The sequence below is a fragment of the Mastigoproctus giganteus genome, chromosome 2, assembly GCF_048544385.1.
Source record: "Mastigoproctus giganteus isolate SK-2022 chromosome 2, ASM4854438v1, whole genome shotgun sequence".
Lineage (NCBI taxonomy): Eukaryota > Metazoa > Arthropoda > Arachnida > Uropygi > Thelyphonidae > Mastigoproctus > Mastigoproctus giganteus.
Window position 1 is genome coordinate 128,871,891 of NC_143576.1, and position 13,778 is coordinate 128,885,668.

At 37.9% G+C, this 13,778-nt stretch overlaps 1 protein-coding gene across 1 annotated transcript in view; it reads left to right on the forward strand.

The window, feature by feature from the left end:
- Window positions 1-1,423: 1,423 nt before the first annotated feature.
- Window positions 1,424-13,778, forward strand: part of LOC150089558 (uncharacterized) — a 185,746-nt gene continuing 173,391 nt past the window's right edge. The window contains exon 1 of the mRNA XM_090390029.1: window positions 1,424-1,564. Coding sequence (XP_090246155.1) covers window positions 1,424-1,564 — 141 coding nt within the window. The remainder of the gene's footprint in view (window positions 1,565-13,778) is intronic.

A 13,778-nucleotide genomic window follows, 5' to 3' on the forward strand; every position in this document is an offset into this window, starting at 1 on the left:
CAAAGGATACTCTCATAATTAGGGCCGAAAGTTTGCTTACCTCTTTTGCTGATAGGTTCCAGTTTTACTGCCTCTCATGCTGCTTCTGTCAGTATAATTGGATAGATTCCATCAGCTCCAAATGCCTTATTTTCTTCCACTTTCCTCTCGGTTATTAACAAACTCATTTAACTACCAATTAGAATTAGATATGCTTATGGTATTCCCAGCCATAAATTTGTTCTCATATGATGTAGATGTAAAATATTTATTTAGTTGTCAGCAAACTGAATATCATCATCAGTAGATATACCATCCCTTCCACAAGAGATTTGGGACACATTTTATCAGGACAAATGCTAATATATCTTACTTAAGCTTTGGAAATATGGCAAGGAGGGACCCCTTCAATTATACTGCAATAGTATCATTGAAGTGCATCTATTCAGCACTAAAAAGCTCCAGATCTTGCATGTTAGCATTGTGGCAGGAGAAGAGACTTCAGAATCTTTCTCCTGCCACGTTTTCTCAATTGTGCCTTTGGACAAATTTAATTGCAGAGTTTGACATATAAGTTAGTGCAAATGCATCATGCAAATGGCATAATTTCTTTACATTTCATATTGTAAATGTCTTCACAATGAGTTGCCTATTTGGTTATACTTCAAATAAGTAACGCTTCCCCAATATTATTACTGCTATCGTTACTTATTCTCAGTGGATACCACCATCCAGATGGCTGTTTCAGGGCTAGTTGGCTCTTTTTAGAAGAGCCAACTAGCTCCCCTCTTCATAGGTACATATCCTGATGGTATAACAGCTGACAACCCAGCTGTGAAATTAAGTTTACAATATGAGAGATGTATCCAATCCAATACCTAATTCAACACTAATTTTTTTAGATGCCAACATTTATGAAATCTTTCTAGAGTATCCAGCCTAATTTTCATAAAACAGCAATTCTCTTCCTTTTCCCACCCATATTTTGTTAATTTATATGATATTTATTTAAATTATATACTGTAATTATACCAGTAAATAATTGTCTAGTGCAAACAATATGGAACAAACACAGAACTGACCTCTCAGGAAATATGCGAGATGTAGCAATAAAGTTCCCAAACTGGTGCTGTTGCTGTCATGTTCAATGAGTTTGAAAAATAAATGAAAGTCATATGTTGTAGCTCAAATTTCCTCCAACAGATGCTGGTACAGTGATTGTCCAGTAGGCCAATGGGTTGCAAGTAACAACCAGTTTCGTTAGTAGTGTTAATGTTCCATGTCACAATTTTTCAATGGAGCAATGAATGAATATCAAATTTTGCTTTAAACTGGAAAAATTTGCAAAAGAAACATGAAATGTTAAAAACTGTTTATGATGATGAAAGGGTAAGTCACACTAATGTGTTTGGGTAGTATAAGTGGTTCAAAGAAACACGCGAAGATGTTCATGATGACCCGAAAAGTAGGCATCCATCAACCTCTTGAAATGAGTAAGAATTTCAAAAGTTCGGAAATTGCTACACAAGATCGTTGTTTGACCCTCGGAGTGAAGGCTGATGACTTGGATATGAATAAGGAGATGGTTTGTAAAATTCTGCAAGACAGTTTAGAGAAAAGGAAGGCGTGTGCAAAATTTGTGCTACCTAACTTCATGGATGAGTAGAAGCAATAAAGAGTGCTTTCATGTGAAGACTTCATACAGACTTGTTAAGACAATCCTAATTTCCTCAATTGTATTATCACTGGAGATGAGAATTAGGTGTTTCAGTATGACCAAGGGATGAAATGTCAGAGCATTTAGTGGATTTCAAAACTATCACCAAGGCCCAAAAAAATTTTGTTTACAGAAGTTCAAGACATTGAACTTCGGTAAGACATTGCTGATCACGTTTTTCTACAAACAGGGTGTGATTCACAAGGAATTTGTACCTGATAGCTAATGCTATGTACAGATGCTTCAAAGGCATTTAAGTGCATTTCCCAGGTGAGGCCACAATTTTGAGAGAAAGGCTGCTGGTTCTTGTTGCATGACAGTGCCCCCTCTCTTTCCAAACTTGTTATGAAGATGTTTCTGATGAAACATAGCATTGTACAGATCAACAATCCACCTTACTTTTCTGATATAGCACCAGTGGACTTCTTCCTCTTTCCCAAGGTGAAAACTTTTTTTTTTTAATGAAAACCCCAAACACGAGCGGTACTAGAACCTATAGTACTTAGTACTGTGCTTGGGTTGGAGGTTTTGAAGATGAAAGAAGATATTTGTTGACATTAGACTTGAACTTCTGTAGACTGTCATTTTCAGGAAATATGTATGAAGGAAGGTTGTTCCAGAAAACGGCAGTTGAATGAATAAACGAGGAAGATGAAAAGTTGGTCCTGTGAGTTTGAAGTTGGACATTAAATGGATGTTGGCTGGTGGCGGCATGTGTTTGGACTGTTTTGAAAGAGAGAGAGCAGGAATTATAGAAGCCAATTCAGAAGAACAGTACCCATGGAAGTATCTGTAGAAAAGGCATGCGGTAGAAACAGCACATCTATGAGACAGAGAGTGGAGAGACTCTGTTAGAGAGGAGTCATTAATTAACCTAACTCCCCTCTTTTGAATGGAATCTAGAAGCCTAAGAGAGGTTTTGGGGGCACCACCCCAGATGTGGAAACAGTATTCCATGGTAGGGCGAATTTGCGATTTGTACAGAGTGAACAGCTGTTTGGAAGAAAAGTAATGCCGAGAGTGAAAGAGAAAACCAAGTTTTTTAGATGCAGAGTAATTCCCAAAAGAGATATATCATTTTGCCTAGAAATCGGAGTGTCACCAAAGATAAGCATAGATGCAAAAGAATCCTTTTTGCAAGAAATAAGACAAGACTGAATTTTAGAAGGATTGAAATCAACTAAGTTGTCTTTGCCCCAGTGGAGAATTATCTGGAGATCGGCATTTAAGGAATTGGTAGCAGATATTCGATAAGTTGAAGCTGATTGAGCAGGGCAAGGTTTCTCAAAATGGAATGCAATGTGCTATCATCGGCAAAACTATGGATAGGATTTCCAGTCAATGGAAGAAGGCCATTAATATACAAGAGGAAAGGAGTGGGGGAAAGAACTGAACCTTGGGGGACACCAGCATTAGTGGAGAAGTTAGAAGACAGAGAGCCATCTACCATCATCTTCAGTGAGCGATCAGAGAGAAAACTGGATAACCAATTACAAAAAACAGGTGGTAAACCATAAGATGGAAGCTTGTTTAGAAGGCCTTTATGCCAAACACGATTGAAAGACTTTGAGATGTCAAGAGCAACTGCTTGTGTTTCACCAAACTTTTCCATTAAATTTGTCCATAAATGGGTAACATAAGCCAGAATTTCACCAGTGAATCAACACTGACAGAATTCATACTGGCGATCGTTGATCAGACGGAAGGTTTCTAGGTAGTTTAAGAGTTAGCGGTTAATCGATTTCTCCATTACTTTAGAAAGAGTAGAAGTAATTGCAATGGGACGATAATTGAATAGGAATGATTTGTCACCCTTTTTAGGAACTGGCTGGATATGAGCAAATTTCCAAGCAAAAGGAAAAACACCTTTGGAATAAGAAAGTGAAAAAAGGCGGCAAAGAATAGGAGTGAGTTCAGGAGCACAGGTTTCGAGAACAAGTGGAGAAATACCATCAGGACCTGGAGCTTTCTTAGCATCAAGATTTGTCAAAATCCTTCTGACATCCTTTTGTAGGAAGACTACAGGACGCATTGAATGGAGCATGTTGGGAATGGTGGGAGGTGTTTTACCAAGTTTATTAATACATGAGTTGGAAGAAAAATAAGATTCTAGCAGGTTAGCTTTATCCTTGGCTGAAGTGACAACTGAACCATCTGGTTTTGACAGAGGTGGGAGCAGAGATGGGCAAAAGTTTTGGCCAATAGCTTTGGCAAGAGACCAGAATGCTCGGATACCATTAGGGCAAGAAGCAAGTTTTCTACTCTTAGCCTGTTCAAAATCTAGTTTGGACTGATTAATATCTGCTTTACAATTGTTGCGGCGCCTCCGTAGCCAGGTGGGCAGAAGCAGCAGTGCATAGCACACGCTTCTTGATCAGACCGGGGTTCGATCCCGTGACCACCAAAAACGGAGGATGCGGAAAGGTCAGGAAATGACCACCGCATATCCCTGGAGCAATATGGCCTTAGTTGCTAATGCTCCTAAAAACCAAATAATAATAAAAACAACAACAATTGTTGCGAGCTTTGGTGTAGGCGGAAAATGAAATTGAAGAATTGAAAATAAGCCAATTACGATATGCAACGTTCTTCTCTTGAACAGCCTTAGCACATTTATTGGAAAACCAAGGTTTAGTTAAGGAACGAGATTTTAAAGTGGAGTGTGGGATAAAGGATTCCATTCCTACAGGAATAATTTCACTGACAGGATCTGAGCAAACATTGACGTTAGAGGTTTTGAAACAGTAATTCGACCATGGGAAAGAAGAAAAGAAATCTCGCAGGTCATTCCATTTTGCATTCTTGTAATGCCAAACAATATGAGGTTGGGAATATCCATGAGATAAAGGCACCATTGGAGAAGAGACAATCATCAAGTTGTGAACTGAAGTGCCTAAAGGACCACTCACTTCGACGGCATATTTAGAAGAGTTGTTTGTAAGAAAAAGATCAAGCGTATTGGCTGTATGGTTAGGATTGTCCAGTATTCTTGTAGGTAAATGAACAATCTGTGCAAGATCATTAGTAATTGCAAAAGCCTCAGCATCTCGACCAGCTGGGTCAGTGTGACTAGAAAATGGAAGCCAGCTGGAGTTTTGAACATTGAAATCACCAAGGAAAATTACCTCACTGTTAGGAAAGTTGGACTGGAGAAAGCAAGTTGCAAAGAGAGGAAGTCAAAGAGCTCCAAGTGATTAGTGGAGTTGGGAGAACAGTAGAGACAACAGATGAATCTGACACAATGAGATAGAGAGATTTTAAGCCAGAGAAGATCGAAAAGAGGAGATTCCAAATTGCCAAGTCTCTGACAGGGAATATCAGAACGGACATATGCACAAGGTACCACCTTTGAGGCGAAAGGAATCATACAACGAATAATTTGGGCATCTGAGATGAGCAGTAGTTGAATCGACCGATAACATGGGGTTTGGTAGACTGCAAGTGGAAATGGACATCATTGAGATTTGAATTGAGACCACGTATATTTGTGAAATGAACTACGAAGCGTTTGGGAGGTTAAGATCTTTTCACAGATAAGCTTACTCTATTAGTTTGACAATTCATGGTGTATTTAATAGTAAGAAAAAGTGGGGGGGGGATATGCTGTATGAAGTAATGAAATATTTGGATATGGTGTACACATGGTAAGAATATACCCAGATCTTTGACATAACGTGGCCTCGACAATGCCCCCTTCATACACACTACTCAGGCTCCCTCCAGTCACTATCTGGCAGAGTAGAGGTAGCAAGATTATACACTAGCTGATCCTGAAGCCTCCTAAAGAGTTACCAATAGGGTTGGTCCAGTGTACTAACTAGCGGGCGGCCGGCCTGCGAACACCGTTTTAGAGCTGTACCCTTGAAATGTAAGGAATATTGGATCTCGCCATGATGTTCATCATAACCTCAAAAGTCATCAGTCATACGGCATGATGGAAGAGATGGGGAAGGGTTGACCAGAACTTAGCTCTGGAGACTAAACATGGGTTCCACCACTTCAGTCCACCAATAAGCAAAGTAGTGGTATTGCACCGGTTGATGAGAGTCATCTACAACCTAGTATTGCCTGGTAACACAGAGTGGCAGCATTCCTCCATGTGGTGTGGATGCCACACTTCGAGCCCTGTTTACGTTGGTTCCCACCTGGGTGGTCACCCACCGTGTGCTTGTGCATGGTTGTTATATCCAGGAAAACTGCCCTCAAAGGAAAGAGATTTCAAGAAGTTGAGGATATAAAGAAAAACATAACTGCTGAACTGAACATCACCTCTTTGGATGCCTTAGCTGACTCTTTTTAGAAATTTTTAGAATGGTGTAATAAGTGCATTCAGTCACATGGTGATTACTTTGAATAAAAATAAAAACATTTTTGAGCTCCTTTACTTTGTGTTCTTTTTATTGATCTAATCCAGGAACTTTATTGCCACACCTTGTACAACTGAATATGCGGGTGTAGTATCCTATACTAGCTGCAAGCATGCTGGATCAGTGCCCACGGCAAAAACCAACAGACAAGAAGTTGTACTGAGCAGATTAAGAATAGGACACACCAATGTTACCCACTCCTACCTTCTCTGAGCTGAATTACCACCTCAGTGCTCTGACTGTCACACAGTGCAAACAGTTCAACACATTCTATTTGACCGCCCTAACTTTACACAAGAACATCAGATTACCGTTAAATCCTTAAAAGGAATGGACACATTTTCATTACAAACAATATTGTCAGTTCTTCAGTTTTTGAAATGCATAAATTTTTTTATTTTCTCTAGGTTTTATATCAAATTAATTACTTAGATAGTATGAATCAGAGCTGTAATACTCAATATGTTCTACGTTGATAATGATATTAGTAAATTAATAAGAGGAGTTTACCTCAATATAGTACGTGGAACACTTCCGTATGATACCCTCCAGAAATTAAAATGGAAAAAACGAAAAAATCGACAACTTACCGGTACATTAAAGTAAAATATAAATAATTAAAGTAAATTATAAATAATTAAATAATCAATTTAACACAATTCAAAATCAATTCAAAACAATTAAAATTCAAATTAACGCAATTAAAAGAATCTAACGAAAATATTCAAAACGATTTTCCTTCCTTGCTTTTTTCGTTTTTTCCGTTTTAATTTCTGGAGGGTATCATACGGAAGTGTTCCACGTACTATATTGAGGTAAACTCCTCTTATTAATTTACTAATAACAAATTAATTACTATAATTTGATATAAAAATCATAATGAAAGACATCAGTGAATAAACTATAAATCATAAGTTTAGCATACTATAGCCATATAAGCTGATGCACCAGTAAAATATCCAAACCAACCAACCAACCAAGCCTGTGCAGTGTGCCATAGGCATCAAACAGCAGTTTTAAAGAGAGAGAATCACAAGATTAACCAGTTTACAGATAAAATAATGGAAATACCTGATATGGAAGTAGCAGATTTTCTAATGGCTGTATGATGTATTTATGAACATGCAGTTTTTTTTTGTTTCTTGCAGGTAGTACTGTGAAGGAAAGACAATAAAAGCTGATATTTATTTAGATAGAATGGTATGTGAAGAAAATGACTGACCTGTCTGAATTACAAAAAAGTTAAATTGTTGGTGCATGTTTAGCTGGAGTTAAACATGATTTGTTTAATGTATCTAGAGCAACTATATCAAAAGTGATGGCTGAATTCACCAGCTGTGGAAAAACAAAATCTTAGAAGACAAATTGTATCAGAAAATTGAAGCTGATGAAAGAGACTGCCAGACACCAAAAATTATTGTAGCCAAAAACATAAAACTACTGCCTAAAAAATAACTGCAGAACTTAATGTGAGTCTCAGCTAATGTTTCTAGCAATGTGATTCAGCAAGACCATCATAAAACTGAAATTTATGGCAGAGCCACTATTGCTGAGCCACTTGTTACTGATGGTAATACTAGAAAGAGGATGCAGTTGTGTAAGGAGCACTAAAACTAGTCACTTGATGATTAGAAACATATTTTCAGGCAAATAATCATTCACAGTTTTCCCAACATCAGGGAGAGTTTGTTTGGCAAAAGCCAAAAGAAGCGTATCATCATCCTGACTGACTTGTGCCAACTGTCAAACATGAAGGTGGATCAGCAATGGTTTATGCAGTAATATCTTGGTATTCTGTAGGTCCCACCATCACCTTGAATGGGTGAATTACTGCCACTGATTAGGTTACCTTGATATTTGAGTGACCAGGTTCATCCCATGGTGAAAACATGTTTCCCAAAAATAGTGCCATGTTTTAGGGTGATAATGCTCCAGCCAGATATGTTCAATCTTGATTTGAGGAGCATGAAACCAAGGCTAAGCATTTCCTGTGGCCTACACAATCACCATACTCTCCAAATATGCCAGTGTGGCATATTTGGAGAGGAGAGTGAGACGCAGATTTCCTCCACTTTCATCACTCAAGGAGCTTGAAATGTTCCACCATGAAGAATGGGCCGGTATTCCTCTTAAAACAGTTCAAGATTTACTTGAATCTATTCCACATAGAATACAAGCCTTTTTAAAAACCTAATAGGGTGGCCTACACCATATTAATGCATACCTATAACTCTTGTCACAGGTGTTTCCATTATTTTTCCACCCCTGTATACACACACACAGGAACTTTTTAGAGTTTAGCACTGGGGAAAAATGTCTGACACATGATACTGTGGGTAAATTGTGCATATATCATAAAATGCTGTGAACTATTAGAGTTCTTTGTTTTATTTATGTATTTATTTTCTGTTCAAGTATATAGTATTGACTAATGCAAAATATTTACATTCCAAATGTTAAAAAAATCATTACTTTTTCATCCACTGTGGTTGAAGTTGACTGTAGTGCATTGTGCCAGCTTATGCAAATTGGCCACAACACTGCAGTCATGTTGCTAAACAAATTTAAAGTAATTTAAATTACTTTAAATTAGTTTAAATTTACTTTAAATTAAAAGTAACAAATTCTCTTAAACAAATGAAACATTTAAATTTTTAAATTCACTTAACTAATCTTCTTTTAACAACAAATATAATTACAGCACACAGAATAAACTGCCCGATAAACAGTAGAAACAAGGATAAACTAAATTCCACCTAAGCCATTAATGATACTTAAAAAAAAATAGCATTGAAATTAAGATATTAAAGGTTGTCTTTATTACAAAAAAAAAAAAAAAAAAACTAAACACTTTTTAAAATGTATATCAGGCCATCAAGATATTTTTCACCTACTCTTGTAGCGCGTGCACGCTCGCGCGCGCACACACACACACAATGCAGAAGAGATTCACTATCCTTGGGGTACATATGAGCAGAACCACCTAATATTGGCTTTTAAGAGAATATTGTTAAATTGTGTAAGTTCATAATTGAAAAAAAAAAAAGAAACTATCATAAATGATGCAAAACTAACAGAAAACTAAACTTATCAGAAAACAGGCCCAGTTATCAAAAAAAAAAAAAAAAAAAAGAAGCCGAATTCAGAAGAGTTGTTAGGTATGTGTATTCTCGGTTTTGAGAAAGTTCCAATAATGGATTTGTTGTTGCCACTGATGATACAAATTTGAGATTTTAACATTCTTCTCTTAAAGTAGTGTCCTTGAGGGCATCTTATAAGTAATAAATAATAAATTTTCTGTTTATACTCCGGGACAACCAAACTGTCAGAGGAGTTCACAAGATAGACAGAATACAAGAAACAGCACCGTATTCAGCAGTCACGGGCTTGAACCCCGGTCACTCAAGGCACGTGTACTTATGCACCCACGCGCCTGACCACTAGGTTACGGCGGCCTTATACACTTCTACCATCAGCTGTGTAGTTCTTGACTGCACCGCTTGAAATCATTTTTGAGAATGTGCTTCAGAGCAACTGCATTCTTTCCACTCATCAGTGCTTACTGCTGAGATTTTATAGCCTTGGAGGTACAAGTCTGGTGATGAGAGATCTGACAAGTATGGAGAGAGTAGCAGTATTGTCATCTTGGTGTCTGTGAGGTACTATATCACACTTAGCACTTGATGATCTAGTATATTATCATGCAGGAATAGCAAATTCTTCTCAGCCCACAGCTCCTACTTCTTTCAAAGATGCTGCATCTAATTATTTCCTTCTTATTGCCATCAATATCATTATGCTTAAAATTCTTGGAAAATCCCTTTTCAAAATGCTTACCTTTCAGACCATGGTTAATCACCCCACCTTTATTCACTATAGGCATTGGTGCTTGATTCACTTTCACATGTCTACACATGACTCATCAGATATATCAAGCCTTGGAATAAAAGAGGAAACCTCCACTTTTTCAGTGTTTCACAATTTTTCTTATTTGACATTATCACTTCTTTTGACTGTATCAGTTTTATCTCCTTTATCTCTTTACTTAAACATTACTTTGTAATCAGTGGAATTTTTTCTTCAGCACTTATTGGGGCAGAAGAAGAAGAATAGTGTGCTCTGGGGGCAAGAAAAGTTGTTGGTCTCTGCCAAGTGTATTTTGATATAATAATTTAAATTAATTAAATTAAATATATTTAATATTAAATTTACTTTTAATAATAGGTTTAATTATTGTTGAATGATATGCCAAAAGTCTGTTTATCAGTGAACTATGAATGTGGTTCCAGAATAGTAATAGAAAATCGCACAACCTTTCAACAAAATCACTAGTATTATAAAGTAATTATTGCAACCTCAGTGTTTTGACTAGTTCAGTAAGAATTTTTATGGCTTCTAGATGAAATGTTTACCTGTGCACTGCATTTAAGAAATTTAAAAAACTGTTGTTGTTGTTGTTATTTGGTTTTTAGGAGCATTAGCAACTAAGGCCATATTGCTCCGGGATATGCGGTGGTCATTCCCTGAATGACCTTTCCGCATCCTCCGTATTTGGTGGTGACGGGCTCGAACCCCGGTCTAATCAAGAAGCGTGTGCTACGCACTGCTGCTCCTTCCCACCTGGCTACGGAGGCGCCTTTAAAAAACTGTGTAACAGTGATTATATTTCTTTTTCATTTTTATGTTAATTGTGGATTCATTTCTGCTGTTTTCATTGCAAGTGTATAATAGGCATCCTGATGAGATAAGAGACAAAATTGAGCTCAGCTCCTCAGAGTGCATAGCATTAGCATTAGTAGAGGCATACGATGCAAGAAAGCAAGCTTATGCATCATCAGCCAAAAAAAAAAAAAAAAAAGTTCTGATTTCACCCCTCTGTTCGTTCAAAATATCTGTCCAGCTCAGCCTTAAATTTATTTAGGCTATCAACTTTCACAACAAAAGGTGGAAGTCTGTTCCAGTAATCAACTACCTGCTGGCTAAAAGCAAATTTCCACACATCTATCCTACAACTGTTTTTCCTCAATTTGAATTTATGCCTTTTCAGGTGATTATTCTGAGCAAGAGGAAGAATCCCATCAGCATTGAGCATGCTCAAACCATTCAAGGCTTTATACACCTAAATCAGATCACCTCACAGGTGCCTAGTCTACAAACACTGTAACCTGCAAAACATAAGCCTCTCTTCATAAGAGCAGCCCTTGGATCCATTCACTAATCTTGGTGCCCTTCTCTGTACTCATTCCAACAGCTCTACATACTTCTTAAAATGAGGCCTTCAGACCTGTATACAGTACTCAAAGTGTGGTATGACCATCGCCTTATACAAGGGATAATCACCTCCTTATCCCTGCTAGAAAAATTCCTGTATGTCATTGAAAAGACACCATGAGCTACTTTTGCAGACCTTAGATCGAAAACTTCATATCTGCCTGCACAATTACCCCAGGTCCTTTTCATTTTCTACGAGTGTCAGTGTAGTACCACAGAGTTCATACGTTACTTTGGAGTTACTGCTTCCCATATGTAATACTTTAGATTTGTCAATGTTAAACTTCATTTGCCACCTCTCAGCCCATATGCTCAACTTTTCTAGATCCTGTTGCAGCAGCTTACTGTCATTAGTGTCATTAACCACCCTGCTAACCTTCATATTGTCTGCAAACTTGGACATTAAGCCTGATATACATCATCAATATCATTTTAAATACAGAAAACAATAATGGACCCAAAACTGAACCCTGAGGGACTCCACTAATAACATTATTCCACGAAGAGCAGTGTCCATTGATTACCACTCTTTGTCTTCTCCCACTCAACCATCCCTTTATCCATAGCAGCAATTTGCCTCCAATGCCACACTGCTCCAATTTGTTCAGCAGTCTTCCATGTGCATCAGTATCAAAAGCCTTTCTAAGATCCAAATATATGATATCAAAGTTATTCCTTGCATCCAGTTGCTTTGTGACCACATCATAGTATCCAATCATATTGGTCAGACAAGACTTCCCCTTAACAAACCCATGCTGTGTCCGAGCTATAACTGAAGCCTTGTCTAGATGATCCTGCAGTGCTTCTTTAACCAGTGCCTCCATGAATTTCCCTGGAACAGAAGTTAAACTAACAGGTCTATAATTACTTGTGTTGCCCTTTGATCCTCCTTTGTAAATTAGGGTCACATTTGCACATCTCCAGGACATGGGTACCTCCCCTGAGTCCAAGGAAGCTCTCATGATTATGGCTAAGAGTTTGATTACTTCCTTTGCTGCCTCCTTTAATATAACTGGATAGATCCCATCCACCCCAGGTGCCTTTCTTATGTTTATCTTCAACAATTTCTCCTCCACTTTCCTCTCAGTTATTACAAAATCATCTAGCTCACTCCCAGAGTTTAGTTGACCTCTGTCATTCCTCTCCCTGAATAACTGATCACGTGTGATTGTAGATGCAAAATACTCATTTAGTTTGTTAGCCACCTTGAGCAGGATCATCAGCAGTTGAACCATCGATATCCAGTGGACCAATCTGATTCACCCCCCTTCCTTCTAGAGTTTACATACGTAAAGAACTCTTTGCTGTTTTACTTTGCATCATTTGCCAAAGATTTCTCATAATAAACTGCCTTTGCCTGCCTAACCTCCTTTGTGACTTGGTTACAGACCAGCTTATATCTATCGTAGGCTTCCATGTCACACACTGATTATATGTATCCCATGCATTTTTCTTCTCTGCCACATGTCTCATTAGTTCATCTGACATCCACTTAGGCATGAACAATATTTCTTAGTTGGTATGTAAAGCCTAGTAGCTTCCAAGATTAATTCTTTGAATGCTTCCCATTTTGAATTTGCTGTTGGTAACATCATCAGTCGGTCCCCCCGTATAGAATTTAAATAGTCTCAGACCTCCGTAGTCACCTTTACGAAAGCAAAAACCTTCCCCTTTATCCTTGTTGGTAGTTACCTCTTTGAGTAAATCCCAATTCAGCACACTGTGATCACTACCACTTAGTGGTTCCTTTATCTGCAGATTCTTAATGCTTGAAGAATCACTACTGATGATCAGAACAAGAGTATTACTCCCTCAAGTTGCATCCCAAACATGCTGATGTAGAAAACAATCATCCAATAAATCTACAAAAGCCTTGCTATTGTGTGAGTGACCAAACCACAAATTCCAGTCAATATCTGAAAAATTAAAATCCTCGATTATAAGACTCTCTGATTTACTGGCCCACTCTATTTCCCTGTACGGTTTTTTATTAGGTCAAGGCATTAGGCATCAGAGGCATTAGGCTTATAACACACTCCTACTCTCAATTTTGATTTCCCAGTGCTTATGTCACCCAAACTGACTCGACACTGCACTATCCAACGATGTCGACTGGCTGCACTTCCTTGGATTTTATGTTTCTTAACTAAAAGCATAACCTCTCCTCCCTTTCTAACCTGTCTATTCTTTCTGTACACATTGTACTCCCCAAATTCCAGTTCTACATTCCTTATATCTGTGTGACACCATGTCTCTGATATCCCAACAATATCTGACTTTGAAGTTTTGACCAACACCTCAAATTCATCAAATTTATTTACCAAATTCCTAGCATTGGTGTACACGCAAGTATACCTGCACCTGTTCCTATTCTTAGCTACCCTAACACAACCTGTGTGTTTACTTATACCGCAATGACTCCCAGCAGTCTCTGAAATCCCCTG